Consider the following 17,494-nt stretch of genomic DNA (forward strand, 5'->3'; position numbering starts at 1 on the left):
GTGACGCGGAACACCTAGCCAAAATAACGGGCATCCGAGCCTGTTTACGAAAATAGCTTGCACCAACGGGTGACGTGCGGTCAAAGAGGAATGCTATTATGCCGCGCTACTGCGGGTTTTATGTAGGTGCTATATAAATAATAACTATGGAGTTGAGCCAGAACCCTCGGAGTAGTCCTCGTCAACATGCTTTTCTGCGTTGGCAGGGTCCCATGCGGCGCTGGGAACACTTAAGCCACCGCCCATGCCAGAACCAGGACGCATGCCAAGTGCAGTCTCGTGGTTTCTGCGGTCTCTTTCGTATTCTCTCCATCTCTTCATGATAATGTGCGAGGAGTCAAAAACACCCTCGCTGGCTCCGTGGTTACCCTTGTCACCACCTTGGACAACTCTGGTTTCACCCCAACTGAAATCGTCGAATTTCCAGAATGCATAAACGGGCAACACAAAATTCCAGATGGGCAATGCAATAAGGTAGATAAAGAAGTAGACCACGTAGACAAACGAGGACACCGTGATCACAATCAAGAGACCAGGTAGACCGAACACAACAGCCAAGAGAACCAACGACATCACAGGGGTGGGTTTGGAAACAATTGCAACAATAATCACGTACAACGTGAAACAGATGGCGGCTGGTAACACCAAGGTACCAACCAAATCAATGAAGACAACAAACTGCATGGAGAAGCAGAATGTACCACACAAATCCTTAACCAATACTAACTCCATCAAGTTATGCACGGTAGAGTTGATCCAACGACGACGTTGCGATAACAACACCTTGAAGGTATCTGGTACAACAGTCTTACAAGCAGCCTTGGACACGAACACTTGCTTTCTCTTGGGGAAGGTTCTCAACATCAACGAAGAAAGGTAACGATCTTCACCCAACAACAACAAATTCTTTCTGTGCAAAGTATCAACAACATTATCCGAGTATCTTTCAACAATATCAGGGTTGGCCAAAATTGGAACCCAATAGCCGTTCTTACCCTTGGGTGCTTTGATACGGTACATACAGAAACAACCAGGCAAACATGTAACACCACCGAAAATTGACTCGAAAGCCTTGGATTGATGGTGTGAAATGTAATATTCAAAAACTTGAATAGCAGTGACCCAAGAACCTCTCTTGTTCGCAATCTTTGTTTCACCACACAAACCCATGATCAGAGGATCTTTAACCATTTCTGCAACCATGTGGGTCAAACTATCAGGGTAAACCTTAGAATCGGCATCAACCATAAGAACGATTTCATAGAACTCGGCCATCATTCCAGTAACTCTCCAAATATTGTTCAACAATGTGTATTCCATTTCAGTCATTCTTTCATCAAACATAACCTTCTGCAAGAAAGACATCAAAATGATCTGAGAATCACGCTTACCTCTGTTACCTGGTTTTGCGGATCCTGCTTCTTCTGGAGTACCACATTTAACGATAGTAATAACTGGAACTCTTTGTTGCTTTTCAGGGGGAACAGTGTTATCGTCATATTTATAGAATCCGGCGTAAACCTTGGCCATATTGTGACGTTTTGAACCTTGCGCAACTGCAACATAAGAGTGAGGTTGGACTTCATCAACAGGAATAGTAAAGTCGGACATCATACCTAAGGCAATATCAGGAGTGGTCCTATCGTTACCAGAACCTTTGATAATACCATCACAGACAATAAGCATTAACTTGTGGGAGTTTGGGAAATCAGTAGTGGCAACGGAGTCTAACGTGGTACGCAAACCCAGCTCATCTTCAGAATAACAGGTAACAAGACAGATTGTGTGTGCCAATGGGAAGGCAAAAGGTTGATATTCCACAGGAGGTTGAGGTACCACGTCTGGGTGAATAATATCTGGTGATAAACCGTTAACTTGATATGAGTCTTCATAAGTATTGAATGGATTGTAGGATGAAGTGGGTCTACCTAATAAGTCAGAAGAAGAACCGTGATCATTCAAATAAAGTGTGGATTGCCTAGTACCTGTTGACTTCATGGCATTTCTCTTCGAGTTAAGATTAGAACTTCCAAGCAAGGCGGCTTGTGTCGACATGGTGGTGTATTGAAACGATTTGGATAACTTTTCTGGATGGTCGTAGTACTGTGACAACTCTGGAGCATCCAACTTGATGTTGGATCTGACGAAAATACTCTGTCTATTGGTCTTGCTTGCCTTATAGTTGGCTCTAGCCTTAACTGGAACTTCTTTTATAGCACCGACGGGGTTTCCTGAATTTTCCAGCCAATCTTCAATTTGCTTGTTTCTCTTGGCCCATGACTTGGCGTCCATGGTGCTAACACCTTGTTTTCTAGCTACTACCCATCTGTAGTAACAGGCAAAAATAAATCTGACAAAGACAACGGCCAAGATGAAAATTAACGAGAAGTACAACACGACACTGGAAGCAAGACATCCAATGGTGTCTGAATCGATGGTACCAACCTTGACGATTTCAGTCAAACATCTAGCAGCTTGTCTTTGGGCAGAGTTAGTCAACACTAGGGAGATATCGTGACCCGAGAAGGTCTTGTCATCCTTCAATTGGTCAAACAATTCGGGGTAGTTGAGTTGATCTTTCGAAATCCAATCGATCAAATCAAGATCCAAAACATTACCAGAATAAACCACCAAGTTTCTAGAACTGTTTCTAATATCATCCCACGTGAAATACACATCACCGTGTGCTTTTAAATTGTAGTACGCAGATCTAGCCCTATCACTTGTGTGACATGCCCAACCATCGTAGTACACCTGGGAGGTGTTTGGGGAAGTGGAGCCGTCCTGGGCAAATGTACGACATGGCATGTACCAGGCCAAGTCATCGCCATCAGTGGGAATTCTGTTACCTTCCTTGGGGGTGATTAAGTTCTTGCAGTTACCGTTGACGTTTTGGAAGAGGAAAGAAGCATCACGTCCACCAGCATCGACTGGGGGGTATAAGATGTTGGTTCCTCCTTGGATACCTGCAGCAGCAGGGTGACTGGAACGGTCCAAATCGTAAGTCTTACCATTGATGATCAAAAAACCTTTGGGGACCCTGTTGTTTCTAGTACGAACTTGGCTGTCGTAACATACAGTTCTGGTGAAACCGAAACAAATATAGGCCACGATGGCTCCGAGGTATAGAATACAGGTGATTAAGCCTATTTTTTCTCTCCAGGCAAACTGTCTGTCCTTGGTTTTGAGGCCAAACAACTTGAGGAGCGGCGCAGGCGCCCAGAAGGTGATGGCGTAGCAGTAGGCCTTCCAGAAGTAAATGTCATGCTTTGGTTTTTCCTCAGCAACAGGCTTGGTGGGCTTGGAGATGACGTTTTTTCTGGCAGGCGTGTTGTAGCCGTACTCGTCGTTCAAGCCGTAGACCTCGCGGCCCTCAGCCTTGGCGCTGCTGTTGTGGGAAGTCTTGCTTCCGCCAGGAGAACCGTCATGGATATCCATCAACGGAATTCCCTCGTCGTCATCCTCGTCGCTATGGGGTATATTGGACTTTCTCTTGGAGTGGTACGAGTGCGAGGGGCTGAGGTGATTCTCGTGAGGCACCTGGGGGTCCAAACCTGTAGAAGACGGTTGGATCTTCAAGTGGTTGGCTTCCTGCTGGGCCACCTGGGTGTAGTGGTAGCGCGGGTGGTTGGCATCAATTCTGGATCTTTCTGGCTTGACAAGCGACTTCTTTCTCGAGAGGTCGCCCGACTCGGGATCGAACTCCGTGTACTTGTTGGAGTTAGCGCTGTTTCTGTAGGAAGAAGACATGGCGGGTGTGGGAGCGAAGGACAAATCGACGGCAGTCGAAGGAAAAACACGGCAGTAAACGGCTGGTGACGGTGTGGGGGTCTCTAGGCCAGTACGGGTGGTTTTTTGACTTTGGTGGGGATGTCCAGCGGACGGATCGGTAAAAGCTGGTGGGTGTAGCAGAAAAGTTTTGAGCGGTTAGATCATATATAAAAGGAAGGTTGCACAAAGCCGCACGGAAACATAAACAAAAAAGGAGATTTCCAGGGCGGAGCGGCAGGGGGGATGGCGCCCAGCGACAACAGCAACCGAAGGGTGCGGGAGCAGGTAGCGGGAGCTTGTAGCGGGAAATTGGCGCCAGAGGTAGTACGACAATAGCGGGGGCTAGCGGGAGAACTACACTGGTGGTGGGAATCTGTAGTGGAATCCCGATGCAGGGGGAGTAATTAGTGGCTTAACGCGCTGAGCCTCTAGTGGGGGAGTCGCAGGGAGATTGCGGGAGCACCAATCGCAGGAGGCGCTAGGGCCATGATCACCCTATTTCGCACCAGCAGTCGTGGTAGGAGGGACGATGGCCTCATCGATAGGGAGCGGTAACTCCCTATAATAACCACCCGCAGCCCGCACTTGACATTGCCAGGATCAGCGGGGCAAGATCCAGTGCGAGAGGCAGACGGGGCTTTGGGGTGGCGCCAACAGATGCGGTGGTGTAATCAGTGGCTTATGCACTGGATGGTCCCGAACGGCGGGACCTCTTGCCAGAGCCTCCACTTCTTCCATGCCTAGAATCTATCCACGGCATCCACCACCGGTTCGCAAACGCAGAACATGGCTGTAAATAGGGTGTGGGTAATGTTAACTGTGTGCAGGTCAAGATCCAGCTCAAAATAGAATGCCGGGATGCATGGAAGTAACTTGCAGTGGAAGTACAACCGGCTTGGTATTATAGTGGGTTCACTCTGAACCTTGACGTCTAGCTTTTGTAGATTACGTGTATTTTACTAATGACCAACAGTCAATTAACGGAACTGATTACTAATGCTTACATTCTGTGGGGCTTGGCCTGATACATTCCAGATGAAAAGTAAACAGTCAACGTGCTCTAGAAAGGGGACCAGGTGCAGGTCAATTTTAATCCCACCGATTGGATCCTGAGTGAAGTGTTCCAGTACGCCATAATTGCGACTTGCCACACAATTATGAAGAAAAGATCCAGAACCGATTAACAAAATAGTGAAACTTTTGTGTCTTCGTAAGCATGCCATGGGAAACTCACCCGCCCGCCAGCTGGATATCTCCAGAATAATGAAGTGATTATGTTCCAAAGCCAGGATTGAGTAACTTGTCCCAAACTAATCAGCTAAAAATATTCTAATTCAATCATTCACCTCTCGAATTCATATCTTGAGCCATTATTTGAGAGCCTTCTCCATCAACCCGTCCAATCCTCTGACTCGCGATGCAAAGCGCACCATTTGCACCAAGAGTCGGTGCAATTTGCGGGCATTGGCCCCATTCGCTTCAGTCCATTCGACACTTATCCACCCTCTTAGAACTGCGACCACCTCCTGCTCTTGTAGCCTGGAAATGGGACACAGAAATAAGAGTCTTTCCTCGCTGATGAACCTTCTCAAACAAAACGAAATGCGGCAGAGCAAGTACTTCTGACTAATTCCATTCAATGTCAGGTTCACGGGACTCACACTGTAGTGTATAAGCTCCTGGAGACACCGAAAACGCGTGTGCTGGTTGGAAAATCTTTCAATAGGTTTGGTGGACCCAAAAGAGTTGTTGAAATCATAGTTTGTAAGGCTTGTAATGACCCCGTCCCCGATGTACAACTCGGATCCTCCCAAGCTATCGATTATGGACTCGTCAACGTGATCAAACGCGTAGAGGAACGAGTTTTCGTAGACACTTTTCAAATAACCGTCGATCAATACCTCGTTGTTGGACTCCAACAATTTGGGCAACACCAAGTCAGTTAACTGGTTGTACTGCTCGATCTTTATATTTTCCACCTCCTCTAACTTGCCTTCCTCAATATTGGAACGGTCTTCAAGACAGATCACAACCGACTTCATGATCAAATTCCATAAGTCTTCATCTAGCACACTCTCTTTGGCCTGAGCAATTATTTGACGAATCAAGAGTACCAAGATCTCGTTGGCTTCAACCCATAATGGCTTGCTTTCGCTCACAATTCCAACAAACTTCTTGCTTATAATTTCAAGAAGAGACCTAATTATCTTGGCGGCTCCCTTATCCTTCAACAAGAGCCCAAAATCACTGAAGTTCTCTAACTTTTCTTTAAGCAATTGGGTACTGAGATGACTTATTGCGACAAAAGATGGAATCTTATACTTCGATATAATAGCCTTGTTGCCATCTAGCTTCTGTTCGATACGCTTTTTGATACCAAATGGATAGATAGTCATCCCACTCAACTGTTGAATAACTTGAGACTCGATTTCCTTGTCTGCAATTTGTATGAGCCGCAAATTATCAATAGTTGACTTTTGTAACTTGGTTGGTCTCTTGTCATCCAATTGGTTACCTTCAGGTAACAATGGATACCTAGCACATTTGTTGATTAATAAAATTATAATCTTGACGTCATCTTCAGACAATCTGTCGCTGGTTATTTTGTATAATGCAGGAAAGCATTCCATCAATGCAGCCGCAGAGTTTTGGTTTTGAGGGTTTATGAAATCGTACTCAACTGGGACATGTACCCAAAAATCGAACAACAACTTCTTAATTCTATCTTCATCTGTATTTTTAGTGTTCTCGCTTGCATCAAGCTTCGTAAAAGGAAGCAATAAGTCTTGAAATGATCTGAATATTTTCATGTTCAAATCCAACCACTTGAAGGATAACAAGTGGTCAAAGTATTTAATTAAAACTTCCCATTTGTCGTAGATATGACCAATGGAGTCAAAATCCATCATAAACTTATTGAAAATTGAGATTATTCCTGATAATATTAAACCAAAACTTTCTAACCATTCTTTCTTGTGATACTTTGCATCCTTCAAATCCACTTTCAAATCTAACAAAACTGGTTGAAGAACCACCTTATAGACCAAGTCCCACATCGATGACGAGGATAAGTAGGAGCCGTGAACATCTATAATCTGAAAAAACGTCTGGATTGATCCATCTCTCACTTGATCTCTCTGGTCTAATGATAATTTGACCAAAGTCGATAATAAGTAGATATCAAGTGCAATGTAATAAACATAATTCTCCTTATCCGTATCATCGTTGGTTGACCCAATTAGACTGATTAACTGAGATTCTGTGGCGACCTTGGAAAGTTTCTCTGCATGCAAAGTAGTCTCTCCAGCTTCGGTGATTCTCAGCTTCAAGCTATCACTAATCAACCAGAAGTAACTAACTGAACTAAAGGAGGTGTTCAAGTCGAATGTCTGAGAACAGAAGTTGTGTAAAGTATCAATTAACAATTTTAGTTGGCTGAATGGTAATGTGGACATAAATTCATCAAGAATCAATTTCAAAGTCCGGAACGATGAGTCTATAAGCAACCTCATTTTCTCCCTTAAGTTCTTGTCCTCGTTGTACCACGAAGTAGTTTTAAATGGGGTATCCAATATTTCAAAAACAATATTCCACGAGTTCTTGTAGTGAACCTCATATTTGTCAATCAACTCGTACAATGTTGAAAGGCATAAGTGATGGATCTCCGTTTCACAATTGAGCACCAAAAGTTCTTTTGGTACACCAAGATTCAAAATACCGTTCAAAAAGGAGTTTATACCATTCAAGGACTTGGATGCTGTCCTTGCTATTATCTCATTGATATCGGTGTTGAAACCCTGACTGGTAATATGCTGTATGAGGGTATTGAATGCCTGAACCACGTGTATTCTAGTATTATAGTTCATTGTTCTTTGAGTACCAAGCCTGATAATATATTCACACCACATTTTCCAAATCGAGTCATCATTGATGAGGTATTTGTTGGGATTAACGCTGCATACGCTTATGATATTGCTTAGATAAAAGCTTTTGTTGTATGGACATGGAACCAAAGTTGCTTCTTTTGAGCCAAACTTAATTTCTTGGCCACTGAGTACCTGATCAGATAATTCGATTAGGGAATTCAACAACTCTTTGAAAGATTCGGTTGGAAAATCATTCACGCTCTCAATTAGCTTCTTTTTTGAAGATTCCAAGTTGGCATAGTCTTGACTAGTTAATTTAGCGGTGGAATCATCCGTGGCTTTTGTTTTATTGCTGTTTAATGTATCTGCACCATACACAAAGAAATCACACCATTGAAAGGTCATCCATATGATTTTCCAGGAGTCACCTAAGGTTGATCCCAACGAAACACCCAAATTCGCCAAGGCTCTAACGCAAGTGATATGTCTAGAGTTGAAATTTCTTATATGAACAAGTGTACTTTCCATACTTTGCCTTGATGACTGAGGCTCGCCGTCGGTACCATGCGAGTTTTCCTGTCCGACAGGCTGTATTGAAGTCAAAGACTCCACTAAGGACTCACCAAATGCTAATAACTGTAAGCCTTGCTCTTGTAAAGAACTTCCATTTGCCCTGTCTTTAGACTCCTCGCTCTTAATAATAGCTTTCGAAATGATCATTAACAATCCGTCTCTGAGTTCCCCCAACCCTAACAAACCAGTTGAATGAGTGAATCGTTGCAACGATCTGACAAGCAAATGAAAGCTTTCGTTATCCATATCATAATATATAAATAATTCAAACAATGATGAGATATTGGGGTAGCTAGCCTCGATAAAGAAATTTGTGAACTCTACGTCTGCCTCCAATGTAGTTGGATTGGAGTTGCTGGATAAGTTTTGGACAAAATTGGCAATCCCCTCTGAATATAGCAACAAGATATTGAATGTGAGGTAAATGGGATATGTTGCTGGAATTGAATGAGGTGGTTCCATTTTGTCCAAATGATCGAGAATTGATATTTTCATGTGTGACGAAGATTTCGAAATGTATAATGGCCCCAGTGGTTGTTTGAGGGACTGATTGGGGGTAAGGATAGAATTGTTTTGAAGATAAGTAATAAGAATACTGTTCAATTCTTGGATGACATCCTTTTTCTTCTCGTCATTGTCGTACTTCTCAAAGATGGATTTTATGACATTGAAGTCAGAGAATAAACCCTTGTACAATTCAAGCACTAAGATCTTCTCCCAGGGGACATTTTCTTCTTCTGTTGGCTCGTTAAGAAGGATATGATTTAAAAACGACAATATGACTTCGCTCTCGATCTCCAAGTTGTTCAATTGAGACGACAAGAGCACCAAGATTACTCTCATTGTGCGAGTAACAAGCGGGAAACTCTTGATGGTGGAGCTCAAGATCCTCAATAACGAGGGAATAAGTTTGACTCTCAACAAATACGAAAGCTCTTCACGCTCATTGAAGAGTTTCTTATGCGTAGCAATGACGTTCTCGACGATTTCGAGGATAGATGTAGTCTTGATGTGCGCGAAATCTTTGAGGTAGGTAGGCTTTTCGTTTTCGATCAAATGGCACAAGTCTTGAAATATTTCAAACGACTCGTAGGAGGTCTGGGGAATCTCGAGAGTAGCACCCTCTGCCACGGTGACGGAGTGGGTGGATTCCTTCTCGGGATTTTCCTTGTTGTGATTGGCCCTTTCTTCGTCGAACACGTTGCTGAACACTTGCTGGAGCATGGCGGACGCGGTGTTGATCACCACGGTCGGTTTGTTGGAGGTGGTCAAGCTGGAACATATTCTGAGCAAATTGATCAATGTATCGCCTTTGACATGTGCTCCGTACGTCTGCATGAGTGTGGGCAAGCACTGGAGAATTCTCAATTGGATGTCGACGGCCAAGTTGGAAGCCTCTTTGAGGCCTTCCAACAACTCGTCGAGACGGTCTAGGGGCACCAGCCGAGTGACAATAAGCTGGTGGATCACAGGGATGGATATGGTGACGGCCTTGGCATTTCCTGTCTTCACAGCCTTGATGAACGGTATTATGAGGTCGTTACGGTGGTTGGGACTGATTTCACTAATGGACGCTGTGGGAGGGTACTGTTTGAGATTGGCCAACAAAGAGTCGCAATTGGTCTTAATGTCGGCATGCCTTCTCTTGGACTCTGTGGCGAGGTTGCTGAGGCCGCTCACAAGCTGGTTGACGGTGGCCATTGTTGGGTTATCATGGAGTAGGTGTTGAAGTATTGTCTGTGCGCTGGAGGAGTGCACACGGACTGGAGCTCTGGTAACGCCAAATCGACGGCAAACCTCCAGAGGGAAATGGAAATTGGGCAGAAACTAGCTCGATGATCTTGCTGAAGAGTTAAGGGATTGATGGAGCATAGTTAGGGGACTCGGCGAAGTAAGGATGTTTTGTAGTGAAAGGTGGTATGGGTTGGGACCTCAGTGGTTTGCGCTACCATATGAATATCTAGAGCCAGGACTACTGAGGGTCAATAATACTTCCCACCACCGATCAAAGAGGGTTTAAAAGGGCTGTAACCTGCAATGCTGATGGATGTAGTGAAGTAAGCTTTGTTATGGGGCTCTATATCAACTGGGATTTCTGGATCATTTATTGCTGATTCGCAATGAACGAGATGGTCGATTCGAATTAATTACTAAAATATCATTCTAGGGTCATCCTACTTGTGACACTTCCTAGCAGACCTGCTTCCTCTCATCCCGAAAACTCTCCCTCAACTGCTAAAATTTTACTGCTCCTTCTCTCTCATAGCTTACATCTTTCAGTCCAACCGGGTCTGTTTCCACTCATACATTGACCAATATCAGCTCAAAATTTGACCTAGTCCCTCTAAGTAAGTTTGCTGCATTCAGTCAAGCTTCAACCAGATCCAGCTCTTTCTATTATCACAACGTCCTGCTATAAATGCACTGCTACGCTCTCTCATATCTCATGTCTATTACTATTATACACTAGCACCAGGTGTGCAAGAACCTATAGCCCCAGCTTTGGGCTTTCCATCTCTCATCGTCCTCAATCTTTTCCTGTTGAGCCACGTCGGGGTCCACCACGCTTCTTCCGGTGGTGATATCGATCTTATCTGCTGGAATATATAACCTCCAGTTTTTGGTCCAGATCTTGTGCCCAACAAACATCACGGCCACAATAGGTGCCGACACATAGGCTTTGAAGAATCCATTTGCGTCCAATTGTGGGCCTCCTACCGGAAACAAAGCCACGTAGAACTGGGCCATCAAAATGATGATGCAGATGAAAATTGACAAGTAGGCCCCGTTGTCTCCACCCACAGCGTTGAAGGGCTTGTTGTCAAGAGCTATGCCTTGGACCTTGCAGGCGTAGTTCACTCTGACCTGTGCCAAAGAGATGGAGAGCCAAATGAAGATGGTGGACAAGCCACTGATGGCCAACAACCAGTCGAAAACCACCTGCTGCTTCGAAGAGGCACTGACAAAGCCAATGAGCCCAAATGCCAAGCAGATCAAGATCGAATAGATGGGTCTGCCTTTTCTGTCGATATACGACAAAAACTTGGGGCCGTGGCCTGCCTCTGACAACGCCACCAAAGGCTTGTAGGAAGCGAACACCGAGGCATTGGCCACTGACAACACTGCCAAAAGGATCACCGCATTGAATATAGAAGGCAACACCTTGACTCCCCCATTCTTGATGGCAATCACAAATGGCGATGCTGACGACGAGGAATTACCCAACAATGACGGATCGTTGTAGGGAACCAAGAAGCAGATTAAAGTGATCGAAAGCATGTAGAACACTGAAATTCTCCAGAAAATCTGCTTAATGGCATTGCTGAGAGCTCTTCTGGGGTTGGGAGCTGCTCCTGCAGCGATGGCTACCAACTCAGTACCGGCAAAACTGAATGCAGCGTTTACCAAAGTACCCAAGGTTCCTTTGAGCGAATGGGCAAAGGGACCTGGCTCGTGCCAGTGTTTGCCTCCGACGTAGCCCTGGGAGCCTCCACCAGCAATGAGAATAATGGCGAGAATACAGAACCCAACGATGGCCAACACCTTGATGATGGAAAAAAAAGACTCACCATATCCGTAGCCTTTCACTCCAAAAATGTTGATAGCGCAAACCAACACATAGAAAACTGCCACCCACACGGCAGGGTTGATACCTCCACCCCAGAATTCGATGGTTAAGGATGCAGACACCAACGAGAGTGGAATGGTGACAATCCACTGGAGGGCATAGTTCCAGTTCATGGCGAAGCCCCAGGATTCGTCGATAAAACGGGTGCTGTAGACAAGAAAATTTCCCTTAACGGGATATGTGCTGGTGAGCTCTCCCAAGGCCTGGACAATGAAGTAGATCAATATGGCAATCACCGAGTAGCCGATAAGACAACCAGCAGGACCCGCTTGGGCCAATGCTTGGGCACTACTGATGAATAAACCACTACCAATGGCACCACCAAGCGCAATCAATTTGACCTGGTATTCCTTGAGGTTATCCTCCATGGTGATGACATTGAAGCCGTCCAGACGCTTGAAAGAGTGTAAAAACGACTTGATGCGGGAGTCCAGCTCCTCAACAGAGGGAGGAGGGCTCTGGTCAATGCTTGCAATAGAGTATTCTTTGAGAGACATTGGTTGGACTATGTGGACAGGCAACTATGCTGAAAATGCTGTGCCAAGCTTAAAATGGACCAACGGTAAATCAATAAATTATGCTGAGCCAGGCTAATGGATGGACCACAGTAAAGCAGTGCTAAATATTCTGAGCCGAGCTTATGAATGGATAGTAAATACAATCCTTATCTTTGCTTGATCAACGACCGATTAATTTGCAACCGGTCAACAGGGCTATGAAATGCAGCTGGGATCGAGGCTTTGGATGTCCTTGATCGATTTTAATGCAAATAACGCCAACTTGTGCCCTGAATGTGGTAGATTAGCAGGCTGGTTTGGACAGTTTAAGTACCGAATGGTCCAGATAAATCTCGTCTTTCAGGAGAGGAGTGCTCGTGGGGCCTGGTGTTGTGTGGGGTACGGAACGGAGTATGGACGCAAACACTATCTGTGGAAGCACCTGGACGATGAGGAGATTAGCTGGCTAGCTTTTCCGGTATGAGCTGCCATTAGAGGAACTGGTGAATATTTAAGCCATAAGCGGTCATCGCACTTGCGTGCGATGCCCGGCATCGACCTCCTTGGAGATACATTGCGGGAGACAATCGCCGTGACGTGGTGTCAGAACAAGTAAGTCTAACAGAGTAGGTGCCCGAAAAAGAAATAATGGTTGCAGACTTTCCGTTTTGAAAATTTTTTTGCAATGGGCTGGGAACCGTGCGGCTGGACCCTGAGGCACTATACGGCCCTATCATCAGCTAAGGGCAAGAGTAACCTGACAAGGGACAGAGCAGTAGTACAGGGGTACAGCTACAGGGCTGGCAAGTCATAGGCCCCTAAATCATGGGTCCTGGGTGCAAACAGCAATGGTTCATGAACGGAACTGGAAGGCAATAATGGGTGGTGCGAGCCCTTCTGCCAAGCAGCGGACATTATTGACCGACCACCGCTGTGAGTGCCGTATGGATGTACTGCGGTACAATAGCAGATGATGGAGTGCTCAGGGCGGGACGGGACCCGGACTGCAGTACTGGGGATATTGACCAAGAGAATTATGGTACATCCCCACGAGAATTATGGTACATCCCCACGAGAATTATGGTAATTCACGTAATTATCGCGGATTCGGCTGGCCGTGACGAAACGAAGGGATCTTTCAAACTGGCGAGGGCTTTGTGGAGTGCCGAAGGGAAAAGCATGAAGCATGGATGCACGATTCACTCGTGCAGTAGTGACCTGTGGTGGCTTCCGTATTACAAACTGGTGAATATGTGTGAAGTCCCAAACAGGTCCAACTAGCATTAGTAGTGTGTTTGTATGTAATCCTTCTGTAATTCAAACGGTGAAAGCGTCATTGATCTATTGGATATATTCTACTGCTGCAGTAGTGACGTGCAATGTGGTTTTTCGTAATATCAGAGTACCCAACTTGGTGGAAACTTCGTGGAGTTCCATAAGTACAGCATTGATCCAATTTTCAGTTATCCAGTAACCTGCAGTGTGGTTTTCGTAATACGAAACGTCGTGAATCTGAAGTGCCGATGCATTTTACTCCTGCAGAAGTGACGTGCAGTAGTGACGTGAGTGGTTGGGTGAAACGGTACCTCCAGGCATAGAGCCTGCAGTGCCGTGGTCAGCATTCGCCATGCACTGTGCTGGTGATGTTGTGACCACCAGGTTATTTTACTACGGCATTCTCCTGTGTTTGACTCTATGCATTCTTGTAATTGGTCTATGGACTCACTCCTGGCGATCTCATTAATTACTTGCCGTTCTCCTGGCTACTCGGTGGTGCCTCCGTGCCTCAAGATCTGATTCTTGAGCGCAGTGTTTTCAGCCATAAGCTGTCTCAGCTTCTTCTGCAACAATAGAATATATTCCGTAGCCTTCTCCAATATGGCCGACTTGTTGAGTCTTTGGCATCCGTGTTCGGCATTTTCTGGTGTCACCGTCTCGAACCCCACCAGTTCGTTAGCAACTGCAGGGATAATTTTTTGCAATCCTGCTATTTTCTCGTTGATGTTAATTCTGTACTTCTTTTCGATCTTGTTGTGGGCCTGTTTCTGGGACGCTGTCAACTTCTTGCGGGGGCCGCGAGGTACGCTTCTCCTTCTGGACATGGACACTGTGGTCAGGGGTGACACCTCGGTAGAGGCTGTGAACTGGCTGGCTTGGTCGTCCCTGGCCCCGCTGTTCGACAAGTCGTATCCCGGCTCCTGTTTGATCACCGGACTGCAGCACTGCGACGCCTGCAAGGATGTGTTCGTGGAAGGTTGGGCTTCGATGCCCGCATAAATTGTGTCAAGTGGCTTTGACTTGTTCAAGAATTCGTTGACCCAGGCCTGGTCCTCGTACTCCAACGAGGATGCTGGCGACAACGGCACAACGCCGATCAAGTGGGCCATCGAAACGTCATAGGTAAATCCGTTCATGGTAGATTATTGTGGTATGAATGTCTGGATAGGGGAACAGGACCGGAGCACCACGTCAATATATACCCCTGGCTAACTCCGAATTGTGCCGATACTACACAGGACGAATACGGCTGCAACCGTGCTCTCGAGAGTGACTTGCTTCCACATAGGGAAAATCATCCCACTATGTGCGCTGGACCCTGAAGCGGATGCCAACGGTTTTTTCGCGAATATTCGGATCAGCCCATTTGACGATCTTTCATCAGGAACACCTGATCCAAGTCAGGCATGGCGTTTCCGGCTTCCCCCGTAGGTGATCGAAGCCCTATGCGGGCCATGTGGCCCACTCAAGTGTCTAGGAACTGGCTCCACCCCTGACTGTTCCCACTATGACATAGCCGCAGACAAATTGGCCCCGTGCGCGATCTCCACATGGCTGGGTTCAGAGGCAGTTGGACCGGAAATGGGCTGCCAGGCAGGAATTGCCGACCCACAGTTGCTGTGGCCAGGGCTGAAACATAAAGCTTCGCTAGCCTGGGTGTCTCACGGAGCTATACCACTATCTCGTACCATTGCCTGCCATCAGCCATGACCTCCGTCAGCACTGTAGCTGCGAGATGTGGGGAGGCCAGTTGTGAAACAGCGATGACGCTGGAATAGCCTCCAGTACAGCAGGGTGCCCCTAGAAGATTCTGGTGATCTAGCTTCTAGTGATGCAGGCGGTCACATGGCCGAATACGGCGCGGGTGTCAACTCAAACCTAAAACAATGCTCATCATGCCATGCACATAAGCCACCTAATGCCGGCGAGATGGAATTTCCAACGCAAAACGGTCACTCTTGAAGTATTATGGGTCTAACAAGCACCAGGTCTCGTACCACCGGTGTCGGGAGCAGGTTGTTTCCGTCTCCGGGAGTGCGGTTCAGTGCATGGCCAGGTCATTTGCAGCCACCACCCTCCACCACAACTGCGGATTGCCGTGGCTCTCCCCAGGCGGTATGGAAATTAAGCCTCCTTCAGTATAACTCCGTTCCAGACATGCCGGAAATGCCCATTACGGAAGCCGACCGGCGAACAAACCAGGGCCACCGGCGAATTACCGCATATGGACACGCATATGCACCAATTGATAACGAACTCCTTATCAATCACCGGCCTGGGCGTCGCCAGTCTGGTCCCATACTCAAACCGCGGCCTCTCGTTCAAAACCGCGCCTATTTCCGTGGGTGTCCCCTCTGGCCCCTCTCTGGTTCTGGCCCAGCCAGAAGCGTGCGGCATGCTCGTAAAACCATCGCGAAAATCTCGGAATCGCTGACTCCACACTACATCCACAATCATGGCCAAACAGTCTCCTTTCGCACAATATCTCACTCCCAAGCTCGTCAAGGACATCAAGTTCGGAATCGTCACCTTCGTGGTGATGGTAGTTCTCATTTTCCACTACGCGTGGATCATGAGACAGTTGGTGATCCTGCCTGAGCTCCCCAACTCCACGCTTGGGCTCTACTTCGGACTCTTCTTCATCGACGTGGGAGTTTTGGGGTACCTTCTTCTTGGTAAGTACTACTACCACGTATATGCTGAGGAGATCGCTCAGGAGAAGAAGGAGTTGGAAGAGGCCAAGGCCAAGAAGTCTCGCTAAGCACACAACCAAAATGTTTAATTCTCATTCAATTCTGCAGTAGTATATAGGCGAATAGCATGTCCGATTTCATTTGAATAAGCTGATGTTCTTCATTCTTGGCAAGAATACCTGTAGACGAGTAGAATCAAGTTACGAGTGAGTTGAATTTAGTAAGAGAGCTACCAAATAATTTAGTATAGAATCAAGTTCCCAATAGTGATTAATTTCCGGAAATTGGTGGTGGCAATACCACATCTGCTGGGTTTGTAGACTTCCTGGCAAGCAGGAACCGCAGAACCTCTTGGAATCCTCAAGTCCTGTCTTGGATAGGCAAATCCGATAATTCTGTCGAAGCACACCGGCCCGTTGCTCTCTCTCGTACCCACGTCTCTACTGAGTCTATTCACAAGTACATTCAAACAATAATCTATTCACAAGAGTGGCGTGCCAGCAGGCTGGTCTGTCTAGATACGCTTGGCCAACACCAAGCCGTAGACACCAAGCGACAAAATGGACACTATGTTGACCAAGGTGGAGATTCCGTGGTAGGCACCAAACTGCTTGGTGAGCTTTTTGAACTCCTCGCTGGCTTCTCCGTTGGCATCCTTGTCCAACTTGTCAGCAATCAACTTCTTTCTTTGCACCTTCAAGTCGGCACAGACAGGCAACAAGTACAAGTAGTTGAGGGCACCAGCCAACGACGATAAAGCCAAGAGGCCTCCAGTGAATGGACAGATTCTCAATGGGGACGTCAACCCCAAAATAATAGGAGAAATCGTCTGCCCAAGGAAGTAGGTAGGGAAGACCTGGGACTGCAAGTTGGAGAACTCTTCACGAGGCAACTTCTTGAACACGATGGGGGACACGATGAACGAGTAGAAGGATGCCCCGCCAAAGGCAAGCGAGTAGAAGAGAAAGTGGTATGGGGTTCTGGTGTTTAATCCTAATCTAGAAAACATGGTGGGTGGTGGTTGGTGGTTGGGTGACAGTTCTGTGGCGAGGTTTTATGGTGTGTGATTACGTAATCTGGGGATCAAGGGTCCTTCACGGAGGAGGCCAGAGAGCTTCTGGATGCATACAGCCAGCAGTGTATCGTTCTACCCTACTCCTCGAGCGAAGTAACAGTAAATGCTGATCT

General features: G+C 46.4%; 6 protein-coding genes across 6 annotated transcripts; 1 reads left to right on the forward strand and 5 right to left on the reverse strand.

Annotated features, from left to right (window-relative positions):
* Positions 1-144: 144 nt before the first annotated feature.
* On the reverse strand, positions 145-3,750 carry CHS3 (chitin synthase; the record flags this gene model as incomplete). The annotated part of the gene is made up of 1 exon (XM_020210396.1): positions 145-3,750. One exon carries the CDS (start codon positions 3,748-3,750, stop codon positions 145-147), a length of 3,606 nt encoding a protein of 1,201 aa, XP_020063095.1.
* A 1,391-nt stretch (positions 3,751-5,141) lies between these two features.
* On the reverse strand, positions 5,142-9,911 carry MON2 (Mon2p; the record flags this gene model as incomplete). The annotated part of the gene is made up of 1 exon (XM_020211117.1): positions 5,142-9,911. The coding sequence occupies one exon, from the start codon at positions 9,909-9,911 to the stop codon at positions 5,142-5,144; it is 4,770 nt and encodes a 1,589-aa protein (XP_020063096.1).
* Positions 9,912-10,676: 765 nt separating this feature from the next.
* CANTADRAFT_91419 (uncharacterized protein) lies at positions 10,677-12,206 on the reverse strand (the record flags this gene model as incomplete). Its single annotated transcript, XM_020211818.1, has 1 exon — positions 10,677-12,206. The coding sequence occupies one exon, from the start codon at positions 12,204-12,206 to the stop codon at positions 10,677-10,679; it is 1,530 nt and encodes a 509-aa protein (XP_020063097.1).
* A 1,892-nt stretch (positions 12,207-14,098) lies between these two features.
* Positions 14,099-14,437, reverse strand: TYE7 (regulatory transcription factor TYE7; the record flags this gene model as incomplete). The annotated part of the gene is made up of 1 exon (XM_020210362.1): positions 14,099-14,437. One exon carries the CDS (start codon positions 14,435-14,437, stop codon positions 14,099-14,101), a length of 339 nt encoding a protein of 112 aa, XP_020063098.1.
* Positions 14,438-16,068: 1,631 nt separating this feature from the next.
* On the forward strand, positions 16,069-16,374 carry CANTADRAFT_23088 (uncharacterized protein; the record flags this gene model as incomplete). Its single annotated transcript, XM_020206919.1, has 1 exon — positions 16,069-16,374. The coding sequence occupies one exon, from the start codon at positions 16,069-16,071 to the stop codon at positions 16,372-16,374; it is 306 nt and encodes a 101-aa protein (XP_020063099.1).
* A 446-nt stretch (positions 16,375-16,820) lies between these two features.
* On the reverse strand, positions 16,821-17,315 carry CANTADRAFT_55334 (uncharacterized protein; the record flags this gene model as incomplete). Its single annotated transcript, XM_020210435.1, has 1 exon — positions 16,821-17,315. The coding sequence occupies one exon, from the start codon at positions 17,313-17,315 to the stop codon at positions 16,821-16,823; it is 495 nt and encodes a 164-aa protein (XP_020063100.1).
* Between the last annotated feature and the right edge of the window lie 179 nt (positions 17,316-17,494).

The sequence above is a fragment of the Suhomyces tanzawaensis genome, assembly GCF_001661415.1.
Source record: "Suhomyces tanzawaensis NRRL Y-17324 unplaced genomic scaffold CANTAscaffold_6, whole genome shotgun sequence".
Lineage (NCBI taxonomy): Eukaryota > Fungi > Ascomycota > Pichiomycetes > Serinales > Debaryomycetaceae > Suhomyces > Suhomyces tanzawaensis.